The sequence below is a fragment of the Delphinus delphis genome, chromosome 14, assembly GCF_949987515.2.
Source record: "Delphinus delphis chromosome 14, mDelDel1.2, whole genome shotgun sequence".
Taxonomy (NCBI): Eukaryota; Metazoa; Chordata; class Mammalia; order Artiodactyla; family Delphinidae; genus Delphinus; species Delphinus delphis.
In genome coordinates, this window is record NC_082696.1 from 48,389,173 (window position 1) to 48,415,744 (window position 26,572).

Sequence of the window (26,572 nt, forward strand, 5' to 3'; positions counted from 1 at the left end):
CTGGCTAGTACAACTAGGCCTCTCATATCACTCAAACTCAATGTGCCATCTCCTTCTCTTTGTTGTTCCCCCTCCCAAATCAGTACCTCTCATAAATTTTCTATCACAAGGGCACCATTCTTCCAGTCACATAAACTCAAAACCTTAATGAAATCTTTATCACCCTTTGTCTTAATCTTCTGCCTTCAACTAGTCACAAAGTCCTGTTAATTTCTCCTTTAAAATGTTCCTCAGCTCCATAACTCCCTCGTCATTTCAGCTGAGAAGTCCTTGGATGAAGCGCTTATCACCTTACACCCAGTTCTGATACCTCCCTCTTTCCTGTAATCTCACTGCCTGTAATGTGTACAAAGGTCCGATTACTTCACCTGGCAGTTAAGACTCTGCAGCGTCTAGGTTCATTTTACCACCTCCAACATGAGTCCTCTGCCTTCTGTCAAGTCAGACTTATTACTCTCTCCTAAGCTTGCTTCGTGTCCCCTGCATCGGCAGGTGGACTCTCAACCACTGCGCCACCAGGGAAGCCCAGCCCTTACCTTTCTTCTGCTCTGCTATTCTAGCTTCTGTTCATTTTTCAGGATCTGGATAATGGACATAGCCGCTGCCCCACCTCCAGTGAACATTTCCCTTAACAATGGAAGCTCTTGTTAATCAGTTCCTTCTTCGAACTTTTTTTTTCTTTAATGCTTATTGTTTTCATTGAAACTTTAAAAAGAGCTGGAAAATTGGAAGAGATCTTAAAAGTAATCTAGTTTAGCCTCTAACCCAAGATCTCAGTCCTCTCCATAACTCATAATTAGCATTACCTTCTAGAATTATACAAAACTTCTGATATTTCTTTCTACTTATGTAGTGAGCATCTGGAGGTTAGGAACTTGGTTTACTGTGCCTTTATTTTTCCTCTTAATTCTTTGTATGGTTAGTATGGTTGGTTCTTTCTCCCTAGAAGACACTAAAAATATATTCATTGATTAAATAAATGAATCATAAATTTTTCTCTCCAAAGAGTTTGCAGAGGAGACTTACTTGCCCAAAAGATGTATCTTCACAGTTTCTCTGTTTCCAAATGTCTACAAAAAAGGATGACTTAAAAGATGCTGGATACATTTGCAGCCTACTCTTTTCTTTATATAGCTCTGTATTAGCCTTGGCTTTTATTTTCCTACATCTTGAGATTATATTTGGAATTTCTCACTTTTACATGAACTATGGCTGAAAATGTGTATGAATTTTAATGGAGTCTGCTGAATGTTGACCATGTTTTCCTATAGTAGTAGCTTAGAAATATTTAGCAAGGAATATTCCACTTGATTCATTTAAATGAAGGTAGTTATATTGTGGCTGGAAATTTTATGTAAAAATTTTCAACCACAAAAGCCCTTTATTGTGGGCAGCAATAGGACAGCTTATAATTTGTGCAGGTTTAAGAATTATTCTTACTCTTTACTTTTGTGGGGTAAATAGAAATGATAGCTTTAATTCCTTTGTGATTTTTTTGTATGATATGATTTTGAAAATAAGATGTTTCTATAGCAAGGATGTTTTTGGAAAGTTAGTGCTAACTTCAAGTATGTCAAATGCTTTAACTATATAGAGGGTACTTGATATTCAACTATAGTTTTGATGAAAATCCAAAAGTGATATTTTCATATTATAAGAACTTTTTTCCATTTTAGAGCATGTCAAAAGAATAAATATAGTAATTTGAATGCTCTATTTTTATTTCTAGAAACCAGCAAATATCCTAGTAATGGGAGAAGGTCCTGAGAGGGGGAGAGTCAAAATAGGTAGGTAATTATTTCTAAAATAATTTACTAAGAAACTGAAGTGACTGCAAAGATGGTTTCCCTTTTTAATACTCTTATTTAAGTAGTTAATTTAAAAATTAATTCCTCATAATATTTGTAGAAAAGATGTTGGGAAATGTAGATAGATAGTTTGTAAAATCCCTCAGATTTATTCCCAAAATAAGGTTCTATAATTCTAAGCTGAAGCAAGCAAAAAATTCATTCCCATACAATACCCCAAGTGTGTGTTTATGCTACTGTTACTGTCCTGCACAGTCACCCTAAACATAATCTCTGAATCTTACTTTTGTCTCAGCTTTACCAAATGTTTCCCGGAATACATCCCTCTCACCCTGACCTAGTACATACAGATCTTCACAGATACCTCCCCCCGCCCTCCCCTCCCTCCACCACATGTCCTGTGCCAGGTACCAACATATCTTTTCCAAATGAATGTATATATTTATAGACTCTCTTGCTTGCCAGTCTTAGATTAAGGCACTGGCAGAAGTCTTGTCTCTGTATTAAAAATTTCTTTGCAACTTGAAAGTTCTGAAAGAAATTGCCATCATTTATACCTATGACATATTTGGGGAGAAAATGAGCTAAGAAATGCTTTGTTCTAATTTCTTATAATAGAACTTAACATTTATTGAATGTCCAATGCTTTTTAGAAAGATCTTAAAGTAAATTTTGTTTCAGCAACCTGCTTTCTTTGCTGTTAGAACATATCATGGTCGAAGTGGTGCGGAATTGTGCTAACTTGACATACTACAAATTCATTCTGTCCTGCTTCAACCAAGCGTGCCCTGCTGCTTGGTTTTCTACTTCTTCAATTAATTCACTAGCCCAGTTCCTGAAGAAGCTGTTCTAAACCAACATTTCTTTCTTTAAACCTCTACTCTGACTTTACTGAGATTGAGTCATAAAAAAATTCTGTTGTTGTTAGTTAAGAACCAGGTGGCTGCTTTCCTTCCCTTTCCACTTTCCTTCCTCCTCCCTCCCATCCCCTTTCTACCGCTCCTCACTTTTCTGTTTCACTCTCACACTTTTACTTGGAGGCATTTATTGAGTACCTAGTTTTTCTAGACCCTCGTGAAAGGGAAATAAAGGATGGTCCTTCTATGGGGGACACTAAGATAGATACTTTCAAACGTTATCTCATTTGCTTTACACAACCACCCTCTATGGTAGATACTGCAGATAAGGAAAGCTGGATTTAGAGAGACTGTAGCTTACTCAGCCTTTCAAAGGAAGGACTTGAATTCCAAGTCTGGGGTCTCTTTCCCTCCAAACACTGCTGCCTAGTGATATCGGAGTTATCTGGTATGACCTCACTGACCACTTTTTGTCAGCACAGCTCTGCCTTTGAAACAGTCTCAGAGAAAGAGTGTCTCTTTCTCCTAAGTCCTATCTGATGTCCTTCCTAGCTTCTAAATATCTTCCTGCTGTACTTGAGCCCTTCTTATTACAGTATCTCCATTCTCTCCTTCTCAAGTTTCTCCTCTTCTCCTTTAAACATTCATAATCCTCACCCCAATTTTTTTAACATCTTTATTGGAGTATAATTGCTTCACGTTGTTGTGTTAGTTTCTGCTGTATGACAAAGTGAATCAGCTATACGTGTACATATATCCCCATATCCCCTCCCTCTTGCATTCCCTCCCACCCTCCCTATCCCACCCCTCTAGGTGGTCACAAAGCACCGAGCTGATCTCCCTGTGCTATGCAGCTGCTTCCCACTAGCTATCTATTTTACATTTGGTAGTGTGTGTGTGTCAGTGCTACTCTCTCACTTCGTCCCAGCTTACCCTTCCCCCTCCCCCTGCCCTCAAGTCCATTCTCTATGTCTGCGTCTTTATTCCTGTCCTGCCCCTAGGTTCTTCAGAACCTTTTTTTTTTTAGATTCTATATATATATGTTAGCATACAGTATTTGTTTTTCTGACTTACATCACTCTATATGACAGTCTCTAGGTCCATCCACCTCACTACAAATAACTCAATTTCGTTTCTTTTTATGGCTGAGTAATATTCCATTGTATATATGTGCCACATCTTCTTTATCCATTCATCTGTCGATGGACACTTAGGTTGCTTCCATGTCCTGGCTATTGTAAATAGTGCTGCAATGAACACTGTAGTACATGACTCTTTTTGAATTACGGTTTTCTCAGGGTATATGCCCAGTAGTGGGATTGCTGGGTCGTATGGTAGTTCTACTTTTAGTTTTTTAAGGAACCTCCATACTGTTCTCCATAGTCCTCACCCCAGTTTAACATAAATTTTCTCATATCCATTTTGTTTTCTTTACAATTTGTTCAATTTTTCCCCTTGTTCCTCTACTTCTAAAATACATGATGTTTACGCATTGTTTTCACTTACCCTAATTTGTTATTATCTGATGTCTTAATTCTGCCCCTCTATTGAAACTGCTCTCTAAAAGGCCATCTATGATATCTGTCTTACCAAATCTAATGGCCTGTGTTTAGTTGTTGTTTTCCTTTACTGTCTTGTTATTTGTTCTTCTGGCTAGTCTGGCCTTGTGACCGTCTTTTCCTTTGGTCTATATGACATCATGTAATTCTATTTTTCTATCTACTACTTTTGCTGTTACTTCTGTATTTTATTCATTTTTGCCTCTTATTCCTATTACCCTTTTGTTTCAAGACAGCCTACGTACTGGCTTGGGACATGGCCTCCCTCCACAATGACTTCTTTAGGGAATTGATACGTTGTGGCCTCAAAAGCTTGGGTTCTATGAAAATGATTCTGAGATCTGCATCTCAGATTCTATTCTCTCACCCTAGATGAAATGTTTATCTCTATTTGGGTGTTCTGCTGGCAACCTATATTGCATTAATTCCAAACCAAATTCATCATCATCATCTTATACTTTCCCATGCGGTACCAGTCATCACATTTATGCCAGTCACCAAACTTAATGTCTTCTCCTTATTCTCCCAAATAGCCCTACTACTCCTCAACATAAATTGTGTATTCTAGCCAGGCCAGTTAATTGCCTTATTGTTAAGAGTTTTAGGATTATAATTCTATCCAAGATTAAAGATAAAATCAGGGTTAAAAGTAAGCAATAATTGGTATTAAAGGTCTAGTGAACGATTAATCTAGTTGATTAAATTGTTTTTAAATTTTGTTTTAATAGCACATTATTTTTTAAAAAAATCAGTAATGCTCTGATGTCTATGCTTCACACTTTATAACAGTTCTTTTTTGACTGAAAGGGAAAGAAAGCATAGTCAAATGGAAAACATACTGTGCCCTTCCCTGTATCTGAGGCTTCCCCTCCCCAGCAACCTGAAGACTTCCAGGCCTTACCTAAAATGCTCATCGCCGCCTTTACTGCTCACAATGATCCATCCTTCAGAATCCAGCTCAAGTTCCACTTTCGATTTAGTCCACTCCTACAAATGTTTATCAGACATTGTTCCAGATAAAACTGTGAAGGAGACATAACCCCTTCCCTCAAGGGACTTCAAGTCTAGTAGAAACCAGCAGCAACTCTCCTTTAGTCTTACAGTACTTATCCTTTTTATTTTTATCTACTCCATGTATTTTGTCATCTCACCTTCATGTAAGCTCCTTGGCAGTAGACACTGCCTTCTGCTGCTTTTCTATCATTTGATACTGTCTAATTAGCACCCACACCAGAATTTTACTACCCCTGTCTGTTGAATTGAACAATTTCACTCATATCTATTAGGAAACACCTATTAGGTGTTTATATCATAAACTCACTCATATCTATTAGGAAACACCTATTAGGAAAATAGGTGTTAGGAATGTTTAGGCTAATTACCTTTTGTCTAAATTAGTAATTATTTGAAAAAATGGTTTGAAACTCCTTTAAAGTTCATACAATAGATGGGAATTGTTTTTAAGAATATTTATTGTTTCGTCTGGCCTTGATTTCATTTTTCAGTGAATAGATGTGGCTTATATAAAACTTAGAAGGTGGAGAATAAGGGGAGAAATACTGGCTTTAGCCTTTACTTAAAAATAGCATGCTTTTCTATGTATGAAAGAGTATTCCATCATATTACTTTGCCATCAACAACAATCAGCATCTACTAAATATATAGAGCAGTGCTTTGAGGTAGGTGTAATATTGGTAGAATGGTTTTGAATATTTGTGTTTGCTATAGGGAAATTTGCTTAAGAAAGTGTAGGCATCAGCATAGGCATCTTTGGGTAGCTTTATTTTTTAAGACCTGGGTCCTCCAAAGCATTCTCAGAAAGTCTTGTAAATTATTCAAACTCTAAAGAAACAAAGTCACTGTAAATTAAAAATTTAATGTATATCATAGTATATTGGTTTTAGATTAAATGATACTCTGTAGTTGAAACTTTACTGTACTATTTTGCATTGTATAGTACACTAGGGACCCTTATACAGTCAAAATATACTTACTGTGAATCTATTTCATATTATAGAGGTTTATCATTTTTGTGATTTTTGCCTTTGTGACATGCAGTTATCATATGTGTAATCTATTGGATATCAGTTCCATGGTTAAGAATGTAGCTGCTAAATTATAACATGCTTTTTGTTTGTAAACTGGCATTTTCACTTCCTATCCCTGTGACTTTGGGCAAGTCATTGAACTGCTTTGGGCCTTAGATTCTTCATCACAGAAGTGTGGCAAGGGCAGTACTTATTAAACCAGCATTCTTATGAGGATTAGACGAAGTGATGTATGATGTATGTGAAAACCATTTGTAAACTCTGAAATGCTTTATAGGTATAAGGTATTTATTCTTTAGGAAATCTTAAGAAAATTAGTCACCAACACCTTATTATAGTAATAGTCTTTTTACTACTTTTGTGCACCTCTAATATTTTAGTTATCTTTGGTATAGACCTTTGTTAAATGCTGAATTATAACATTCTCTCTTATGTGTTCTGTGTTCTTGGAACCATGTATGTGATGTGCTGATAACTATACAACAACTGGCTCTCTGGGGGGAAAAACCCCAATTTGTAGCATTTGCTGTTTTCCATGATGTAAATACTCCCACCATAGCCAATTTCAAGCCACAAACATGACGTTACTGAACAGAGTTCAAAAGATGTGTATGAATTGGCTCTGCTGGGTCCATGAGAGCCAACCAACTCTAGCACACACTGAACTAAGATATAGTCAGGTTTTTTCGATATATAGGCATACAGAAGTCATAATCAATCATGGAAACTTTTAGACTATTTTCTATTTTTAAAATATTTAAGAATATTATTCTGTCTCTGAAAGCCAGGAATCTGAAGTCAGACCTGGATTCTAATTCTGACTCTGTAGTTACTAGTTCTATGACCTTGGACAAGTCAGAATATCTCTAAGCCTCAGTTTCTTCATCAGTAAAATAGGCACAATAGTAGTATCTACCTCAGAAGGGGAGATTTGGTGCCTGGTACAGACCACTGGTTGAAAAGAGAGGAAAAAGGATTGCTTTATAAGGTTAGTGGCTATTGTCATCAACCTTGCATGGTTATAAGAGCATGCCAACCTGATTTCTTATTATTTTATTTTTTAGCTGACATGGGTTTTGCCAGATTATTCAATTCTCCTCTAAAGCCACTAGCAGATTTGGATCCAGTAGTTGTGACTTTTTGGTATCGGGCTCCAGAACTTTTGCTTGGTGCAAGGCATTATACAAAGGCCATTGGTAAGTTAGTCTAAAATGATTTACTTATAGTTGGTAAGTATTACATTATCATATCATTATCATATGATATTGCATTATCATAAATACTAAATGGTATAATAATAAAGCTGCTTTGTAAAAACCACTTTAAATTTCTTTGTAAAAGTCCTGTTGTTTATATTCCCAGATTTTGTAATCTGGTAGATTTGGATTTTTAACTGTATAGGAGAATATGATTCCTTTAAAAAAAGAAATTTTTTTTCAGAGGATAGAAGTATCTGATCTTGTTGAGTTGCTATAGAAACAATAACATGCAAATGTTATTTTTTACTTACTATCAATCAGAAGAACTGGAGAGAGGTTTAGACTTGTTTTCTTCACAAAAAGAAAAAAACAGAAAAACGGGAGTAGTGTAGTTATTGGAGAGAGCCCCTTCTATTTGGGGAAAAGTTAGTCAGTCAGTCCTTTCCTAAGCAAGAAACAATATGACTAATCTTTCTCTCTTGCCATTACAGTTTTCAGAATGGCAGTTTCTCCATTAAGGTAGGATATAGAGCCTGGGTAGATTAGCTGTGCTCAGCATCTTGCCATCTCACCAAGTGAAAAAACTGAGTAAGAAAACCTGTTATAAACATACTCTGTAAAATTTTAAGTCTCCTTCAGAACAGAGGCATCAGAGATTTTGCTACCTGTCATTACAGTGTCCTCAGAGGTCCCAGCTGCTAATTGAGGGAGTCAGTAAGAGAGAGCTGTCCTCAGACCTAGATATTGCTTTAAAGGAGGTAAAAAGAGAGGGGAGGGAGGGAGTAAATAGTACTGTTAATGTGAAGGGCTAGTTCTGTAAGGTACTTAAATTTGCTCTAAGTGTGTTTCTTTAAATTTTCCTTTTCTTGAATTTTCTGTTTACTTGTATTAGACTAATATCTGTTTTGTTTAGCCGCTTTTGTTGAGTTCTATTTGATAAAGGCATTTAAGCTGTAAAATTATTAAAAATAGACAAGTCAGCTCAATCCTTTTTCTGTTAAGCTTATGAAAAACCTGCTGGCAGCCAAAGAACTATAAATGAAGTTCTCACGTTTGAAAAGATTAGACTCATAATTAACCTATTCATGGGTAAAAAGGGAAACAAAAATATAGTAACGTCCTCATTCGTCAGGAGGTCTGATTTCTGCAAAACTCAGATACCCAGAACACATTTATACTTTCTTTGTCTAGGGATTCAGACACTAGCACAGTGCGGAATATTATAATTCTCCGTAAATACTGCTAAAGGATTTTGTTAAATTAGCGAAAAAGGCTATGAGTAGCCACAGCACTGTGAGGAAAACCAGTTTGTGTTTGATAGTAGAGGAGTGTGAGACTGACCTTAGACCTGTCCCCTGGCAGTTGAGCTTATAGTAATAAGGCCCCTTACCAGAGGCTGCCACTCTGTCTGCCAAGGACAGTGGCAGCTGTCTTTGAATAAAGGAGAACTACAAAAAGCAAATGGAAGGGATGGAGCGGTCCTTAGAATGAGGAGTGAAAATCAGACCCTGACTCTATTTACATTCCAATGAATGACTTTTACTGAGGGGCTATATTTTTGAGACATTTAGAATTATGTTTGCTTTTTCTGTTATTAGGTCTCTCTATTGAGAACAGTAAAATCTAGACAATCTCAGAAGGTACCAGAGGATAGGAAGAAACCAAATGTAAGCCAGAGAGAAGGGGAGTGTCAGTTGGAAGCAACAGGGGGTGCCTTAGAACAGGACTGATGATGAGATAACCCAGGGCATAGGGTGGGAGTACAGGATGTGACAACAGCAGACACCCATGTGCATTGGGCTCTTACCAAGCACTGTGCAGTCTATGTCTAGAAGGGAGATTTCCAGGAAGAAAAGGCAGGTTCAGCCAAAAACCAACTAAATGATGCCCCACCAAAATCTGTCTCACTCTGAGATTCTTAGCAAACCCATGGTAGTGAGGCCTCTGTTTAACAGGTACCACTGGTGATTCTGTTGTATGTGGTCCCCACACTTTCAGAAGCATAGTTTTATGAATATTTTCTGATTAACTGCTCTACTGTTGGAATAAAAAATAGATGTGTTTTTTTGGAAATAAAGGTAATTGGGTATGAATTGGAAAACAACTATATTTCTTATTTCCTCAGGGTAAAGAGAACTGAAATTGAATTTTAACCAGCTTGCGACTTACTTGCTCAGTAAAAATAAGATTTACGAATTAAAGCTAAAAACATAATTGCTAATTTCTAATTTTAGTCAAGTCCCAATTACTTATTCTGGATAGCAGTTAAGAAAAAAGCTAAGACATAGAAAAAGAGTAATCCCCACATTAGTTATCTTTAGGCTTGAAGTGTATTCATAGCAGATGTAATAAATACACACACATTCACTCATTCTTTTTTTTTAATTAATTAATTAATTAATTAATTTATGGCTGCATTGGGTCTTTATTGCTGCTCGTGGGCTTTCTCTAGTTGTGGCGAGCAGGGGCTACTCTTCGTTGTGGTGCGAGGACTTCTCATTGTGGCGGATTGTCTTGTTGCGGAGCACGGGCTCTAGGCGCACGAGTGTCAGTAGTTATGGCACGTGGGCTCCGTAGTTGTGGCTCACGGGCTCCAGAGCGCAAGCTCAGTAGTTGTGGTGCATGGGCTTAGTTGCTTCGCGGCATGTGGGATCTTCCCGGACCAGGGATCGAACCCGTGTCCCCTGCAGTGGCAAGTGGATTCTTAACCACCGTGCCACCAGGGAAGTCCTGTGTGTTGTTTTTTAAAAAAAATACTTATTAAACAGCATTTATTTAAAAAAATAAATAAAATACTTTAAACACTTATTAAACAGCATTTATTTAAGTGGGCGAGTATGAACATACATCTTACAAAAATTCACATGTACATTTGGCAAAACATTGTGAATATAACATTATACTCTTAGAATCTAAATTAAAACTATTATAGTCTTTCAATGTATAAAATCCAAATAGAATAATCCATAACTGGTTATTTGAAATAGTTAATAAAACTTTGAAAGATGCCTAATTTTATCTTGGCACATTGGAGAGTTGGGGCACCATCTAAGTGAATATGTTCGGATCACATCTATCTCTACTGGTGTCGTGCAGTGTCTATATATACTTGTATTTATCAGCTTCTAGAGCTCACTATTTGTTGAAAAAACTGAAGTTGGTGTCTTTCAGACAAAAGTTGAGTTTTTCCAAATCATCTTGTGCGATCTGTACTGTCTGTCTAGACTGACAGCTCAGAAATTCTGCTCTGTCATTATGCATTTGATTGCTTTAAAGAAATGTATCACCGCACCTGATGATGATATTATTTCAGTCTGTCAGATCTTGAGTATTATGCCTTGTAGTAGGTTATCAGTTGACTCCTTTGGCGATTAAATTATTAATAGTGGTTTGAAAGGCTTTTGCCTAAATGTAAATGCATTGCTTGCTAAATTGAGTTTCCCAAGCTTATCTTGATCAGGAAATTTACAAGAAAATGTATTTTATTTGGCTTTCAGTATGTTATGTGATGATACAGCTATTTCATGTGATATATATGTTTTCTTAATATACTTATTGTATTTTGTGTATTGCTTCACTGAAAAGTTTAAAAAAATTTTTTTTATTTTGGGGATACTTTACTTTATAAAAGTTATACTTGATATACAATGTTATATTAGTTTAACATGTACAACATGGTGATTTGATATTTTTATACATTATAAAATAATCACAATAAGTCCAGTTACCATCTGTCACCATACAAAGTTGTTACAGTATCATCAACTGTATTCCCTATGTGTACATTACATCCCTCTGACTTTTTTATAGCTGGAAGTTTGTACCTCTTAATCCCTTTTACCTATTTCGTCCATCCCCCTACCCCCAAAAGTATTTTTATATGTAGGTTGTGATTATACCCAGAAATTATAACCAAAGAAATATAATAAATGTGTGCAAAAACTTGTTTTTCTTCCTTTATAGACATATGGGCAATAGGTTGCATATTTGCTGAATTGTTGACTTCAGAACCTATTTTTCACTGTCGTCAGGAAGATATAAAAACAAGCAATCCCTTTCATCATGATCAACTAGATCGGATATTTAGTGTCATGGGGTTTCCTGCAGGTAATTTATTTATTTATTTCAAAATAATGAGTCATATTTCAAAAACATTCTTTTTGAAAAGCATATTTTAATGTATATTTAGTTTTAATATATATATTTAAGCTAAAATAACTAGATTTTTGATAAGTAACACTATTTCCTATAACAATATTCAATATTTTTTGTAAGATAAAGACTGGGAAGATATTAGAAAGATGCCAGAATACCCCACACTTCAAAAAGACTTTAGAAGAACGACGTAAGTAATTCCATATTACATATAAGTAATATTCAATGGGAATATTTAAATTAATCCTTTTTTAAAAAGATATTATTTCAACCAGAAACTTAGATTTTAGTGTATTAATTATGTTTATGATTTAAAGAAGATATTCCAGATGTTGTTAACATATATGCCAGGCTTAGGCTGTAGTATTTAAAAACTTTTAAGAATTTAAGGGTCGGTGGATAGTTTAAATGTCTCTTCTGTTTTAGCTTGATAAAGGCTCAGTTCAAGGCCACAACTATGATTTTGTCTTTATCTAACTAATGACTGGTGACTGAAATGCTGGGCTAGGCAACCAGGAAGGGTGGCAGGAGGAAGAACACATGGCCTGGGATTTGAGTAAAACAAACTGGTGGGGACATGTATGCTGAGTAGAAGTGAGAGAAGTTTGTTATAAATGTGCACACCTAGAGGAAAAGATGGAAGAGGTTCTCTCTTGGGCATCTTAACAGAAAAATTTCAGGACTGGAGGGCTTGTAGGAACAAAAGCAGACATCATAAAGAGAAGCAGGGAATGGCACTAATCATTTTGGGCCTCTCTTTTACACAGTCCTTGGTAGGGTCCTTGCCTCTTTTCATCCCTTAAAGAGAGCACTGACATTGCTCAAGGGTCTGAATTGGGCTCTCTTCTCACTCTAGACATTTCCCCAGGCAGTCTCCGTGATTTTGATGGCCACAATGTACCATCAGTTATGCTGATAGCTCCCAGTTTATACATCCTACTCAGATCTCTTTCCCAAGTTTCAGACCCATTTATCTAATTGCCTTATGGAATCCCAACTTGAATGTCCCATAAACACTTCAAAATACATGTCCAAAACTGAACTCATCATCTGTCCTCCTAAACCTCTCCTCCCACTATATTTCTTATCTTAGGAAATAGCTCCATGATGCATCTGATTGTTCAAGCCAAATCCCTGATCCTTCTTCTATCTCACTGTCTTCCATTTTACCCCCCAGTGTCTAAACAATTAGCAAATCCAGTAAATTCTTTGTTCTAAATATCCTTTGGATCTTTGTATTTCTCTCCATCTACCGTTCCACTGTTGTAGGCCAGACCACCACTGTCTCTCGCCTGGAATCCTGCAGCGGCCTCCTAAGTGATTTCTACCTTCAGTCTTCACTCCACCTCACTGTCTGTACTGCAGTCATTGCCAGAAGCACATTTGATCATGTCAGTCTTCAAGTTGCTCTTAATTCACCATTGCTCTCAATTTCTTAATATAGCTTACAGGCCTTGGCTTCTACATCACCAAGTTCATCTCCTAAACCTCTGTCCACTTTGTACTCTATAGCCTAGACATCATGAATTTCTTTAAGAGCCTCAAAACCCCTAAGTTTCCTTTGACCTCTGGATTTTTACACATGCTGTTCCTTCAGTCTGGGATATACTTTCCTCCCACCTAGTTCATCCGATTAACTCCTTTATTTATCCTTTCTATCCTGACGAGATTTCCCCTTGACCTGCTAGTCTGAGTTAGGTGCTTCCCCTCTGTACTCCCATAGCATATCCTGTGCTGCTTCTCTTGGCACTGATCACTTTGCTCTGCAGTTGGCTTTTGAACAGTTACCATCTTTCCCTCTAGAATATGGATGGTGCCTATTTTATACACCATTATAGGTATCCCCAGGGCCTGGTACATAGTGCAGTCTCATTAGTTACTTGTCAAATGGGTATTAAATGAAAGTGGTTCGGGCTTCCCTGGTGGCACAGTGGTTGAGAGTCCGCCTGCCGATGCAGGGGACACGGGTTCCTGCCCCGGTCCGGGAAGATCCCACATGCCACGGAGTGGCTGGGCCTGGGCGTCCGGAGCCTGTGCTCCGCAACGGGAGAGGCCACAACAGTGAGAGGCCCGCGTACCTCAAAAAAAAAAAAAAGAAGAGAAAGTGGTTCAAGTAATTGAAGATACACTAGTAATATAAAAGATAGATAGAGAAAATTAATGAAGGCACTTAACATTTTATCTTAGTATTTAAAGGCCAGAGGAAGAATTTTACATAAAATGATAGTATTTACAATAACCAGAGATAAAAGGAGAGAAATTTTAAAAGATAACTGAAATTCAGTTAGAAAGGTAATAGGAAAAGTTCAGAGATAAGAGCCATACTTCCTAAGCAGACAGTTTTATCCACATAAAATCAGGCTACTGATGCATAAGACAAGAAGGAATTTATTAAAAATTAGCTAAATCTAATACAATACATACATGTCAAAGTATAATAAAGAAAAAAATTCCAGAAAATGTTATATCAGATGACATAAAAAGTAAACGAATAATAACTTGTTTATATTAGATAAAAAGAACCAAAAAAATTACCCTTAAAGTGAATTGTGAAGGATAATAACAGAAGTTGCTGTAATCTTTCCAATGTCAGCTGTCAGCTCTCATTAGCTCATTAGAAGGCAAGGTGAAAATAGAATTAAAAGGAAATAAGTAAGTTGACTTTAAAAATTGAATGTTTGAATAAACATGGTCTGATAAAATGCTTTATAATGTGTATAAAAAGTTTGAGTCACTTTGAAAACTGTTCAGCTCTTAAACTGTAGCAAATCTGGAAGAGGATAATTCAGAAAATGACAAAGAATTTATCTTAGCTTTAATACTAGGAAAAATAAGAAACCACAATGGGAATTGAGCAATAGGATTTCTCAACTTCAAGACTTTTTATATTATGATAGAAACAAATAACCTAGAATCTGGAGTTAACCCAAGAAATCAGTTGATTCAACATAAAGACTAAAGCCATGTTGACAGACTCCATTTCTACATAAACTTTAAAGTTTCTTTCCATTACCAAACTTAATGGCTACCTTGCCAATAAAAATGTTCCTGGTATTGGAGGAAAATAATTGTTAAATTAATATACATGGCAAAGATTTTTTAAAATAAAAATACCTAGTGTTGGCAAGGGTAATATAATAAATGGGCACACTTACTTATATGCTACTGGTGAGAGAATGAATGCTTCTCAAACTTTAATGTACCTACAAATCACATGGAGACCTTGTTAAAAATGTGGATTGTGATTCAGAATCTGGGATAGGGCCTGAGTACATGCATTCCTACTGCAGGCTCTCTGGTGCCCATGCTTCTGGTCTGAGGGCCAGGTTTGTGTAGCAAGAAGGCTTTGAAATGTACATACCCTTTGACCTAATAATTCTAAGAATTTATCCTGAGAAGGCAGTCAAAGCAGCCACACATAGCTAAGATGAGGCACCTAAGGCTTTCCTAGAGGTTAACTAACTGCCCAAGATCACACAATTGGTAAATGATTGTGCCAGGGTCTGGTAGGGGTCTCTGATTCTCACCTGCCATGCAGTATTGTCTCCCTACATGTGTACTAGATTGACCTTCAAGAACCTGCGTTTTACAACTGTTGTGAAACAAACATCGTTAGTAACAGTAGAAAATATACATTCAGTACAAATAATAAGTTTAAAGAGCATTTGGCAAGGAAAAATGTTTATGAAACAATATTAAGTGAAAAAAGTTAGCACAATTTATATAGTATGATTCTAATTTTATAAAGACAAAAATGCCTGTGTTTGTATCATATATATGCATGAAAAAGGACAAAAGAAAATTATCAAAATCTTGATGACAGTGTTTTTTTATTGCTGCTAGGTTGATTATGAGTGATTTCAATTTTTTTCTTTATGCTTTTCTATATTCTCTAAATTTTCTACCATGAACATAGATCACCTATTTTTTGACCTTTTTAATTTGAAGTATTTCATATATAGGAAACAATATATATGATGAAAATATGTAGTCTATTTAGGATAATAAAATGAATAATACCCATTTACTCACCCTTCAGCCTGAGGGGTTGATATCCTGATATAGAGTATGTACCTAGGAAAGGAATTGCTGGGTCACAGGATACTCACATTTTCAACTCTTATAGTTCATGAGTCATTATCTTACAAAGTAATTGTAACAATATAAACTCCTACATGCTGTGTGTAACAATTCTTATTTCTTCACACATTTACCAACATTTGGTTATGTGTTCCTTTTTAATTAGAAAAAACAATGGCTTAACTTAACACATACCATATAGGAAAACCAATCTTGGAACTTTCCATTAAAAATTGTAAATTGTGTGAGTGTTCTTAATAGTGTGTGATTCTCATGTCTACAGGTACGCCAACAGTAGCCTCATAAAGTACATGGAGAAACACAAGGTCAAGCCTGACAGCAAAGTGTTCCTCTTGGTAGGTGCATCTCTCCCAGACTGGGAACTTGGATCCTTTAGCACAGCCCTGCTTACCACGGAATTGTCCCAGCTCTTCCTCTTCTTTAGAAAGAAAGGAAATTGGTGGATGCTGGGGCAAAATTAAATCTTTCTCTTTTGAGATGTCACCCTTGACTTTTAGCCTTGTCCAGTGGTTTATCAGCAGAAAAAAATTTAAATTCTAAAAGGGCTCTAATGCTAATGATTTCTGCTAGTCTCACATAAATGTGTCTAGTGTATTAATATTGTGGTGAGCTATACAAAATTGCATTTGATATTCTATTAGACATTAACACAAAAGTCAAAACATTGACTTGGAAACAAACTTTTCATGTGCTGTCAATTTCTTATGTGTTATTCAAGCTTCAGAAACTCCTTACTATGGATCCAACCAAGAGAATTACCTCAGAGCAGGCTCTGCAGGATCCCTATTTTCAGGAGGACCCCTTGCCGACATTAGAGTATGTATCCTTCCTTTTCTGTGTGCTGTGCTCCAGGCTGAGGATGTTGGATGGTGGCTGAAAGCAAGAGAAGCACTTGTTACTGAAGTATTTTACTTTCTTTGTTAATACTGCTGCAGAGGAAAACTAGTCAAGAGGGAGGTCCTGTATTTTGAAACAGGCAAAGCTGTAGAGAGGTGTGAATGAAAACAAGTATTTTAGGAATGACCATTAATCCGTTTTACAGATGAAAACTAAAGCTGAGAACAGAGGAGACTTTTATAGATCGGTCAGCCAGAACAGTTCACACCAAATCAGTAGGGAACTGAGATTTTAAAATTCTGTGTGTCTACTGTACAACCAGACTCCTCCACTTCCCCATCCTTGTTACACCCACATATATAAATTGTGCTTGGATTTATTAGAGGTGCAGCTTTTCTTGAGAAAATTATTTTCACTGTTGAAACAAACACACATTCAGTTGTTCTTAGTGCTGCTGAAGTTTGTGTGGAGAAATTTCTGTGTCATATATGTCAACTAGCTATAACCACAGTTAAGATGTGTTATTGAAAGTGGCAATTCATGTAAACTTAGATGACAAATTGTTCTTTTCTTATTGCTTAAATTGTGTTGAGAGGCATAACCAGCCACAGATGAAGAGTAGGGAAAAAAAGTGGAATTTTTTTTAAGAAAAAAAAATTTTTTTAAGAAAAAATAGTGGAATTTTAAATGAACAAGGTCAGTGATATTGTAGATTTTACGTCATGACATGAATTCTTTTTTTTTCCTTTTCATGGTTTTTAGTGTGTTTGCTGGCTGCCAGATTCCATACCCCAAACGAGAATTCCTTAATGAAGATGAACCTGAAGAGAAAGGTGACAAGGTATATACTGCACTTAGGAATGGATAATTTAATAATTCCCATATATTTAACTGCCTTTTATTTAATTATGTCTTACTTTATTGTAGATGTACTTTGCGATTTGAAATATGCATTCACAGATAAATGAACTTCCTGATTCGTTCTATTGCCTGTTTTATTCCCTGATTCTTAATTCTTGCTTTCTGTTTGTTCATGTCATTGCCGTCACTTTATGCAGGCTGCTTTTAAAGCATCGCTCTATTCTTTGATTGCAGTTGACTCCTCCCCACACAGCCCTACTTTTCCAAATTGATTGAAAAGACTATTATAGCTGTTTTAATGAGTTGCTATTTCCTGTGTGCCTGTGCTCTTCAGTGGGATGTCTGTGACTGACTTGGAGGGTTACTGTGCAAATCTAAATGAACTTCAGAGAACGGGTCCTGTTCGGGGCTCAGTACTTTGACTTCTGGAGCTGCTGTATTCCCTGGCTGCTCCATTCTCTGGTCATTCCAGTCACTTTGGTGTCCCACAGAGGTCCCTCCCCAGGTTGGTCAGCAGTCTCACGTGCATATCGTGTCATGGAAGATGTAATTTAGTTCCACAGCAAGCTTGCTTTTTTTCCCTCTCTACAAGAATCAGCAACAGCAGCAGAACCAACATCCGCAGCCCGCAGCCCCGCCGCAGCAGGCAGCAGCCCCTCCACAGGCAGCCCCGCAGCAGCAGAACAGCACCCAGGCCAACGGGACTGCAGGAGGGGCCGGGGCGGGGACCGGGGCCGCCGGAGCAGGGCTGCAGCACAGTCAGGACTCCGGCCTTAATCAGGTGCCTCCAAACAAGAAACCGCGGCTAGGGCCTTCAGGCACAAACTCAGGCGGGCCTGTAATGCCGTCAGATTATCAGGTACTCCCCTGAATTTTGTACTTTTTAATTTTCATATACTGTTAAAAAACTAAATGCAACTGAGTAAATTTTAAAGGTCTTATTGGCTATATTCAGTGATTCATGTGTCAGGTAGCATCTCCCCTAGCAAATACAGAGAAGCTCTGAAGAGCTGTACAAAATGGAAGACGTTTATCGGCAGAAGCAGGTGGGACAAGGACACTAACAGAGAGATGATTGTTTCAGGCCCGGGGAACCTTCCTTTGGGGACTACAGGAGTCTACCAAGTAGATTACTTCTCTAATGCTGACTAGGAGATTCCAGACTGACTGGGGAGGAGTACATTCCTGGGAGGGGCTGAAACTGCAGTTAGGTTAGGCACTGTCTCAGTTTGGTGATGTGGGCTTAGCACAAGTGACTCCATTTTGAGCCTGTCGTCTCTTTTTTAACAATACATTTTATAAAATGGGAAGTAGACTTATAGTAGATCCTTTTAGAATTAAGTGGTACTTAACTCTAAAGTTTGACTATACAAACTGTACAATCCTGTTTCTAGGGCGTTATATGAAAATGAAGATTTTTGTCATTTCATGTAATTGCAAGATATTTTGTTTCTTGATTTGATTATCCTAAAACCCTGAGGAGGGAAGGTGAGGCAGGCAGCTCCTCCTCAAAGAAAATGTCTCATTTTACCCTTACAGCTGCCTATCAGGTTTGAGTCAGAAAAAGATACCTAGATAGATAAGCAATTGAAAAGGGAGAGGAATGGCGGCTTATTTTGAAAAAAGTAAGCAGCATACTTCAGAAGGATCTGCCATCACTGGGAGGAAATAATCAGTAAGTAGCCACATAAACATAGAAGAGAAAGGGACTAAGATTGAGACTTCTCAGGAATAACTGTTAAATCTCACTAGAAATAATTTTGAGGCTAGAAAATATGTTTTGTTATTAAGATTTAAAAGAAAACTACAATTATATTACCAATTCAGGAAATTAAAGGTATTACCAATTCAGGAAATTAAAGGAAAAAAGTCTAAGGATTGGTATTTGGAGAGAGAGGTAAAAATACTGGTGAAAACTGTAGGGATTCTTGGGAGAAAAAAAAGTTTTCAAGGTAGTAACAAGGTAAGAAAAGATCTAAGAAGGGAAAGGAATTTAAAGGTTTAAAAAAAAAAGGTTTAGAACCACAGTCCCTCAGGGAACTGGTGGAGAAGAAGCACACAGGAGATAGATAACAGAAAACAAAACCGTGGGCAAGGAAGACATAAACTCACTGATTAGGAACTGGAAACAAGAGAAACATTAACAAGAAAGACATAATAAATAGCTGTCTAACTGGCTTTACATTCTGAATATCTCAGCACAACTACTTTGAGAACTTATCTTGGAAGATTCCCTGCAAGCAGAGGAGTATATAATAGCACTTCCATTGGTTCCAATTAAAGTAATCAAGGCATCAGTTTGATCTGCTAAAAACAGCTTGCTATTTGGGTAGTAGTCATGAACATATTTGAATTTTACTATAAAGTCAGTTTTCCCCCTAACATTAGTTTATTCTTATTATATGAGCAACAAACCTTTACTATATACTGGCTCATCTTTGTGTCTCTGATTGTGTTATATTAACCTGATTATAGTCGATCATGGACAGATTACTTAGCTATTGTATTTATTCCTTTCAAATCCAGGAGTTCTTCAAATGCTTTTCTTTGTCCATACTGAGCTGTCTACTTAAAAATAAAACAGCATATCTGTGAAATGGGTAGCTTTCTCAGCTAGTTAGTTGGAAAGACTAGCATGAGGGGTGAGGGAGTCCCATTGCACCTGTCTGCAACTCTCATATTATGGACACATTTGTTCTTTATCCAGTACGGAGGAGCTACTATGCTGAGTCTAATCAGCTAAAGTGAAAGCAGTCGTAGCCAGCTCAGCAACTGTAGGCCTTGTGAATGGAAAGGACATTTTTTTTCCCCATAATAAACTGACAATAAAACATAGTTAGAATCTGGAAAGGCTTCTTACAACAACACAACTCGTCAGAGTTGTGTAACACAGGAAGGAGTTAAGCGAGATTATTTTTAACCAAGACTATCTTATTGCTCTGTTATCTTGGACCCGATGTTGCAAGTCCAGCTTGGCTGCCTCTTGTGCGCTGAGTGGGGCACGCTTGCTTATTTGTCCTTCCGCAAACCGCCAGTGCCACCTCAAGGTCATTTACATTTTTAACTCCAAGTAATAGCTTTATTACATATGATCTTTCCCACTTCGCTCACAGGAAGAACCAGCCTTCTGGGCATAGCCAAAGACACTGGTTCCAGCTATGCTTATATTTAACCAGGCACCCTGTTCTTATTCTATAGGTGAATTTTTCTTTTACATATTTTTTTCATATTTGCCCTTGGTACTATGAAGATGAATGTTTCACTTAAGGTAATAAAAATACATTGAACTGAAATACATTTGTCTCAGCCTTCTCTTGAGAGAATTTTCACATATGAAATTTTTTAAAATTCTAAATGTTACCTGAAGGACTTCTCTGGTGGTCCAGTGGCTAAGACTCCGCGCTCCCAATGCAGGGGGCCTGGGTTCGATCCCTGGTCAGGGAACTAGATCCCTCATGCCACAACTAAAGATCCCGGGTGCCGCAACTAAGACCCTGTGCAGCCAAATAAATAAATAATTAATTAAAAAAAAATAAATGTCACCTGAAGTTTATAAAAAGCACTTATTGCTGCCACCCCTACCCAGCCTTGCCTGGCTCTGTCATGTAGGTGAAGCTGCTGAAGCCACTCTAGCCTCTCCCTCTGAAAACTCTTTTCTTAATCACAACAACTTTGTTATTTATAATGAGAAAACTAACAGCACATCAGTATACATTATGAACACCACCGATTCAATATGCCAAACTGATTATTCCTGTTTGCAAATCTCAGTTATGCAAAGAGAAACTAATCAGAATTAGCCTAAGTTTCCCCTCTACCTTTCGTTGCCAGTGTAGCTTATCTCCCAAAGAAATCCAGCCAACTTTCGTGCATGCCAGAACAGTGGTGGCAGGCTGTGATGTCAAGTCAGCAAAATGTATTAACAAACTAAATTAACTGTCGCTACGATGGGTCAGAACCGGGAGCCTCTGATGAGAATGGCTCATCTCTCCGTCCTGTTGTGATTAGCATCTTGAGCTGTTCCCTTCCTCCATCAGTCACTCCCTTTTCCTGTTTCCTTCTCCTAGCACTCCAGTTCGCGCCTGAATTACCAAAGCAGTGTTCAGGGATCCTCTCAGTCCCAGAGCTCACTAGGCTATTCCTCCTCATCTCAGCAGAGCGCACAGTACCACCCATCTCACCAGGCCCACCGCTACTGACCCGCTACAGCCAGAGCACAGACTCCAGCAATATGACGTCTGCATTGAAGAGAACCAAAAATGCAAACTCTGATGCTGTTTAAAACTCATCCACTTAGGAGGAAAACTATTTACTGAGCATTTTGCAGGACTGACTGATGTCTTTATTGACTTAAAGAAGATTTTTGTGGTTTCCCCAGCACCCTTTCCCTGCATGTGTTCCATTGTGACTTCTCTGATAAAGCGTCTGATCTAATCCCAGCACTTAACTTCTGTCACCTTCAGCATTTTGGGGGAGGATTTCCTGGTGCACCTTTCTCATGCTGTAGCAATCTCTATGATTTATCTTTTCAAAGCTCTTTTACTAGGATTTTAATGTTTTAGAAACAGAATTCCAGTGGTGTATAGTTTTGTACTTCATGAACTGATCTAGCAACACAGGTAAATATGCACCTTTTAAAGCACTATGTTGTTTTCACAGAATATAACTCTTTTGCTCATGGAAGTCTTAAATGGGAACTGTTACTGTCCCACAGTACTTTACTATTACGTTTTTATTTCTCTAGTTTCAGGGAAGGTCTAATAAAAAGACAAATGGTGGTACAGAGGGAACCTGCAACCAAAAACAGCCTAGATCTTTGCAGTTACTATGCTTTATGCTATGAAGAACTAAAGTACGTGGTAATTTTTATATAACCATTCATATGGAACTTAGTTCCCAGAATCATCTTATTCTGAATAGTATCCAGTAATTAAGAATTATAATTTTAACCTTCATGTAGCTTACGTCTACTTTAAAAAGGGTTTCAAGAGCTTTGATGAAACACAGTCCTCTGGTGACCCACACCAGAAAACTGAAGAGAATATTAACTGCACTAGGATTTCTTTAAGGAGTAATGTTGATCAAAGGGAAGGAAAAGCTTTTAGTGTGTATTGTACATAAAGTTGGCTTCTCTAAAGAACTGTTGGTTTCTTCACATCTGGGTCAGTTTGAGTAACTTTCTTACATAATCAAGGGTACTCAAATAGAAGCCTGCAAATTAATCTGCTTTTAAAATAAAGAGCAGTGTTCTCCATTCGTATTTGCATTAGACATAGAGTGACTATTTTTAAAGCATGTTAAAAATTTAGGTTTTGTTCATGTTTAAAGTATGTATTATGTATGCATAATTTTGCTGTTATTACTGAAACTTAATTCTATCAAGAATCTTTTCATTGCACTGAATGCTTTCTTTTGCCCCTAGGAGAAAACTTAATAATTGTGCCTAAACTATGGGCAGATAGTATACGACCTATTAGATAAGTGCTATTTGCATTTCTATGATCTATGACTTAGAGACTGAGCTCTTTCTTAGCCAGCGTGAGGACGCTCAGCAGAGTCACAAGGAAATGTAAAGACTTAGAGCTCCCGTTGTAATGTAAGGGGCAAGAAACTTGTGTTCTTCTAAATGCTACTAGCAGCACCAGCCTCGTTTTAATGTTTTCTTGAGCTAGAAGAAATAGCTGATTATTGTATATGCAAGTTATATGCATTTTTTAACTCTTCTTTGTGAACTTATCTACCTGGTTATGATACTCTGGGTCCATATACAAGTAAAATAAGTTTTAGACAGAAGCCAGTATACATTTTGCACTATTGATGTGATCCTGTAGCCAGCAAGGACCTTACTGATCTCAGCATAATAATGCTTGTTAATAACAAAGACTATACAGTGACACTCATCAACACTGAAGATGAAACTGTTGACATGCTCCACTGGAAGGAATTTCTGATTGTCTCCATAGTAATTTACCCCTTCCATTTTTGCAAATGAGAAATTAGTAGCCCTCTGCATAACGTAGCTACCCAAGTAAAGTTCTGTCCTGTGACCTGAAGCCTCACTGTCATCAGATGCTCACTGCACCCTTACCTCGTGCCCAGCATTATGCTGGGGGGTGAGACACAAAGGGCAAGACCTACTTCCTGTCCTTGAAGAGCTTATGATTGATTCCATGACAGGACGCTTTCCTGGGATGACAGGCTCATAAATGAAACCATCTTAGAACGTGAAGGTCTATTCGTTTACTTCTAAACCCACTTGGAGAGAGTTATTATTCCAAATTTTGCTCTGTAATAAACAAGTGTCATGGAGAGTTTTCTATGTTTGTCTACCTTCAAGAAAGCCAGCAATTAATATCACCACAGGCATTAATATATATTTGAAATGTTCACAGCAGCCTTTCAACAACAGTTGGGTGGCCCTTGTAGGCAGAACACAACTAAGTGTTTGTAGGAAATTACAGTGAAAATAGAAGCTCTGTTCCTGCCCTCAAGGAGAGCTTACATTTAGTAAAAGACGAACCCAAATATGTGCATGAACCAAAATATCATGCCCCTTAATACTTTATAAGCAACTTTGATATAAATCCTTGTGATATGCGCTTATATGATCATGGGACTACCCTGCTTTCCTTGTATGTAGTGAATTTTAGTGGCAGAACTGATACAGAAACCGTGAGGGGATGTTCTCAGTTGCTCCCGGTGTTCTCCACACAGGATCTAGCCAGATACGCCAATTACACGTGTGACTGGGTTTCTGGTCACTGCACTGGTACTGGCCCTTTCCTCCTGTGCTCTTGCCTGAGAGTTGGTGATGCCCACTGGTGCTCATTACCCTTTGAAATAATTTTGGTTCATAATTTCCTTTTCCTTGTAAAGGGAACAAAGCCTTTAACATACTTATGGGCCCTAAAACTGGGGGACCTCGAAGGAGACCTGTGAAGCTTTTTGAGGTTAAAATTTACCTTTTTGGTCCCCAAATGACCCCATTCCTCTTTAAAAATTTATTACCATCAATGTCCCTGAGAGTGCAGGGTGGACTTCCAAACCAGGGGAGGTTATGGGAAGGAAGGAAGGAAGCAAAGTGAAGGTCTTCTGCACTCCACAGTACAAATCAGTTTCCGAGTTAGCTTTCTGGTAAGTTGTGTGTTTGGGAAAAGGGACTCTAGGGTTTCAGGACAGCTGAGTCAAGGGTAAGGTAGCCTGGTGGCAGGACTGATACTATGAGGCTGAAACAATCCTTATGATGAAGTAGATCATGCAGTAACATACAAAAACCAAGGACATGTATATTTTTATATCTGTGTGGTTTTAAAACTTTAGTACTTAGAACTTTGAACTTCTGCACTACTCTTTGCTCTTGTAAATGCAATTTACATTTAAGAATGGAAAGGGATGGCATTTGCTTACGTGTTCACTGCCTCATTCCTGATGAAGCAACTGCTAGTTGTATGCCTCTAAAAGGATGCTGTTTTCTCTGCTAAAGATAAAAGAAAAAATAGTTGGACAATAAGACTTGCAGCTTAATCTGCTTTGAATAATTGTATGTAACAGAAACTATACAATGAAGGAATATTCTATGAAAATTATGAATCCTAACCTCTATGGTGTTATCTTTCTGGGGAATGGAGAAAGGCAGTGAAATGGCAGTTAGACTAAAGGAGGCTTGAAGGATTCAAGTATAAATAATATTTTATATAAAACATAGCTGTTTAGGTTTCCTTAATCTTCAAGAATAGTCACAAATATCATAAAGCAAAGTTCATTGTTTTAGGATTTTTTTAAAATGTGTTGTACCTAAGGCCATACTTACTCTTCTGTGCTATCACTGCAAAGGAGTGATATGTATGTATTATATGAAAAAAAAATCCTTAATGCACTGTTATCTCTTAAATATTTAGTAAATTAATACTATTTAATTTTTTTAAAGATTTGTCTGTGTAGACACTAAAAGTATTACACAAAATCTGGACTGAAGATGTCCTTTTTAACAATTTAAAGTACTTTTTATATATGTTATGTAGTATATCCTCTCTAAACTGCCTAGTTTGTATTTCCCATAATTCCTATTTGTGAAGTGTACCTGTCGTCGTCTCTTTTTTCAGTCATTTTCTGCACGCGTCCCTCTTTATACGATTATAGACATGACTGTGTGTGCTTTCCACACACTGCTGCGAGGTGTGCACTCAGAGCCAGCTGCCCCCCGCCCCTGCACCCTGCCTTCCAGCGAGGCTTGCTCCGCGGGGTGCAGGATGAGCTGCTGCTTTGGAGCCGAGTGTTTCCCGCTTTTGAGTTGTCCTGACATCCTTCCTGAAATGACTGTTAAGACAAAAATAAATTACATTGCATTTATTTTATATTCTTGGTTGTAATAAAATTTAATTGACTTGTTTCAGTGTGAATTTTTTAAATATAGGAAAAACTCTTGCTACAACAACTTTTAATGTTAAATTTTTATGTGTGTGCCTCGAAGCTTTTCAGATTACACTTGTCCTGCAGAGATGCAAAGTCTCCCTGTGAGCTGCAGTATGTCATTTTATTCAGGATGCTTATGACATCAAAAAACCAAAGAGGCAAGGCTTGCAAATACCTCAGAAGCAAAATGACAGTTTTTTAAAACATCTCTAGGGGAAATATCCTTTAAAAAAAGGGGGGGGGGGGCTTCCCTGGTGGCGCAGTGGTTAAGAATCCGCCTGCCAATGCAGGGGACAGGGGTTCGAGCCCTGGTCCAGGAAGATCCCACATGCCACGGAGTAACTAAGCCCGTGTGCCAGAACTACTGAAGCCCGTGCGCCTAGAGCCCATGCTCCGCAACAAGAGAAGCCACAGCAATGAGAAGCCCACACACCGCAATGAAGAGTAGCCCCTGCTCGCCGCAACTAGAGAAAGCCCACGTGCAGCAATGAAGACCCAACACAGCCAAAAATTAATTAATTTAAAAAAAAAGAAAATTAGAGTGTTTTAGAAAAAACAAATAGGCAGCATTTTGTGGGTAGAATGGCAATGGGAGTTTCTCCTTTTATAAGGACATTCTGTGGTACCTGGCTGCCTCTTCTTACAACTTACTTGATGAATCTTCTATGGTTATTCCAGTGGTTTAAAGGCATCATGGAGTGAACTGAAGAATGTTTAAGTGACATAAACACAAAA

General features: G+C 37.6%; 1 protein-coding gene across 4 annotated transcripts in view; it reads left to right on the top strand.

The window, feature by feature from the left end:
* Positions 1–25,813, top strand: part of CDK19 (cyclin dependent kinase 19) — a 178,058-nt gene extending 152,245 nt beyond the window's left edge. For 2 of the 4 annotated variants that reach the window (XM_060030087.1, XM_060030088.1), the window contains 9 exons: positions 1,730–1,787; positions 7,337–7,468; positions 11,435–11,578; positions 11,747–11,816; positions 15,990–16,062; positions 16,446–16,543; positions 17,327–17,405; positions 18,018–18,284; positions 21,493–25,813. In XM_060030087.1, the coding sequence (XP_059886070.1) occupies positions 1,730–1,787; positions 7,337–7,468; positions 11,435–11,578; positions 11,747–11,816; positions 15,990–16,062; positions 16,446–16,543; positions 17,327–17,405; positions 18,018–18,284; positions 21,493–21,624 (1,053 nt within the window). In that variant the 3' untranslated portion in view covers positions 21,625–25,813. The remainder of the gene's footprint in view (positions 1–1,729; positions 1,788–7,336; positions 7,469–11,434; positions 11,579–11,746; positions 11,817–15,989; positions 16,063–16,445; positions 16,544–17,326; positions 17,406–18,017; positions 18,285–21,492) is intronic. The other 2 variants (XM_060030089.1, XM_060030090.1) reach the window with 2 other exon arrangements.
* Positions 25,814–26,572: the final 759 nt, after the last annotated feature.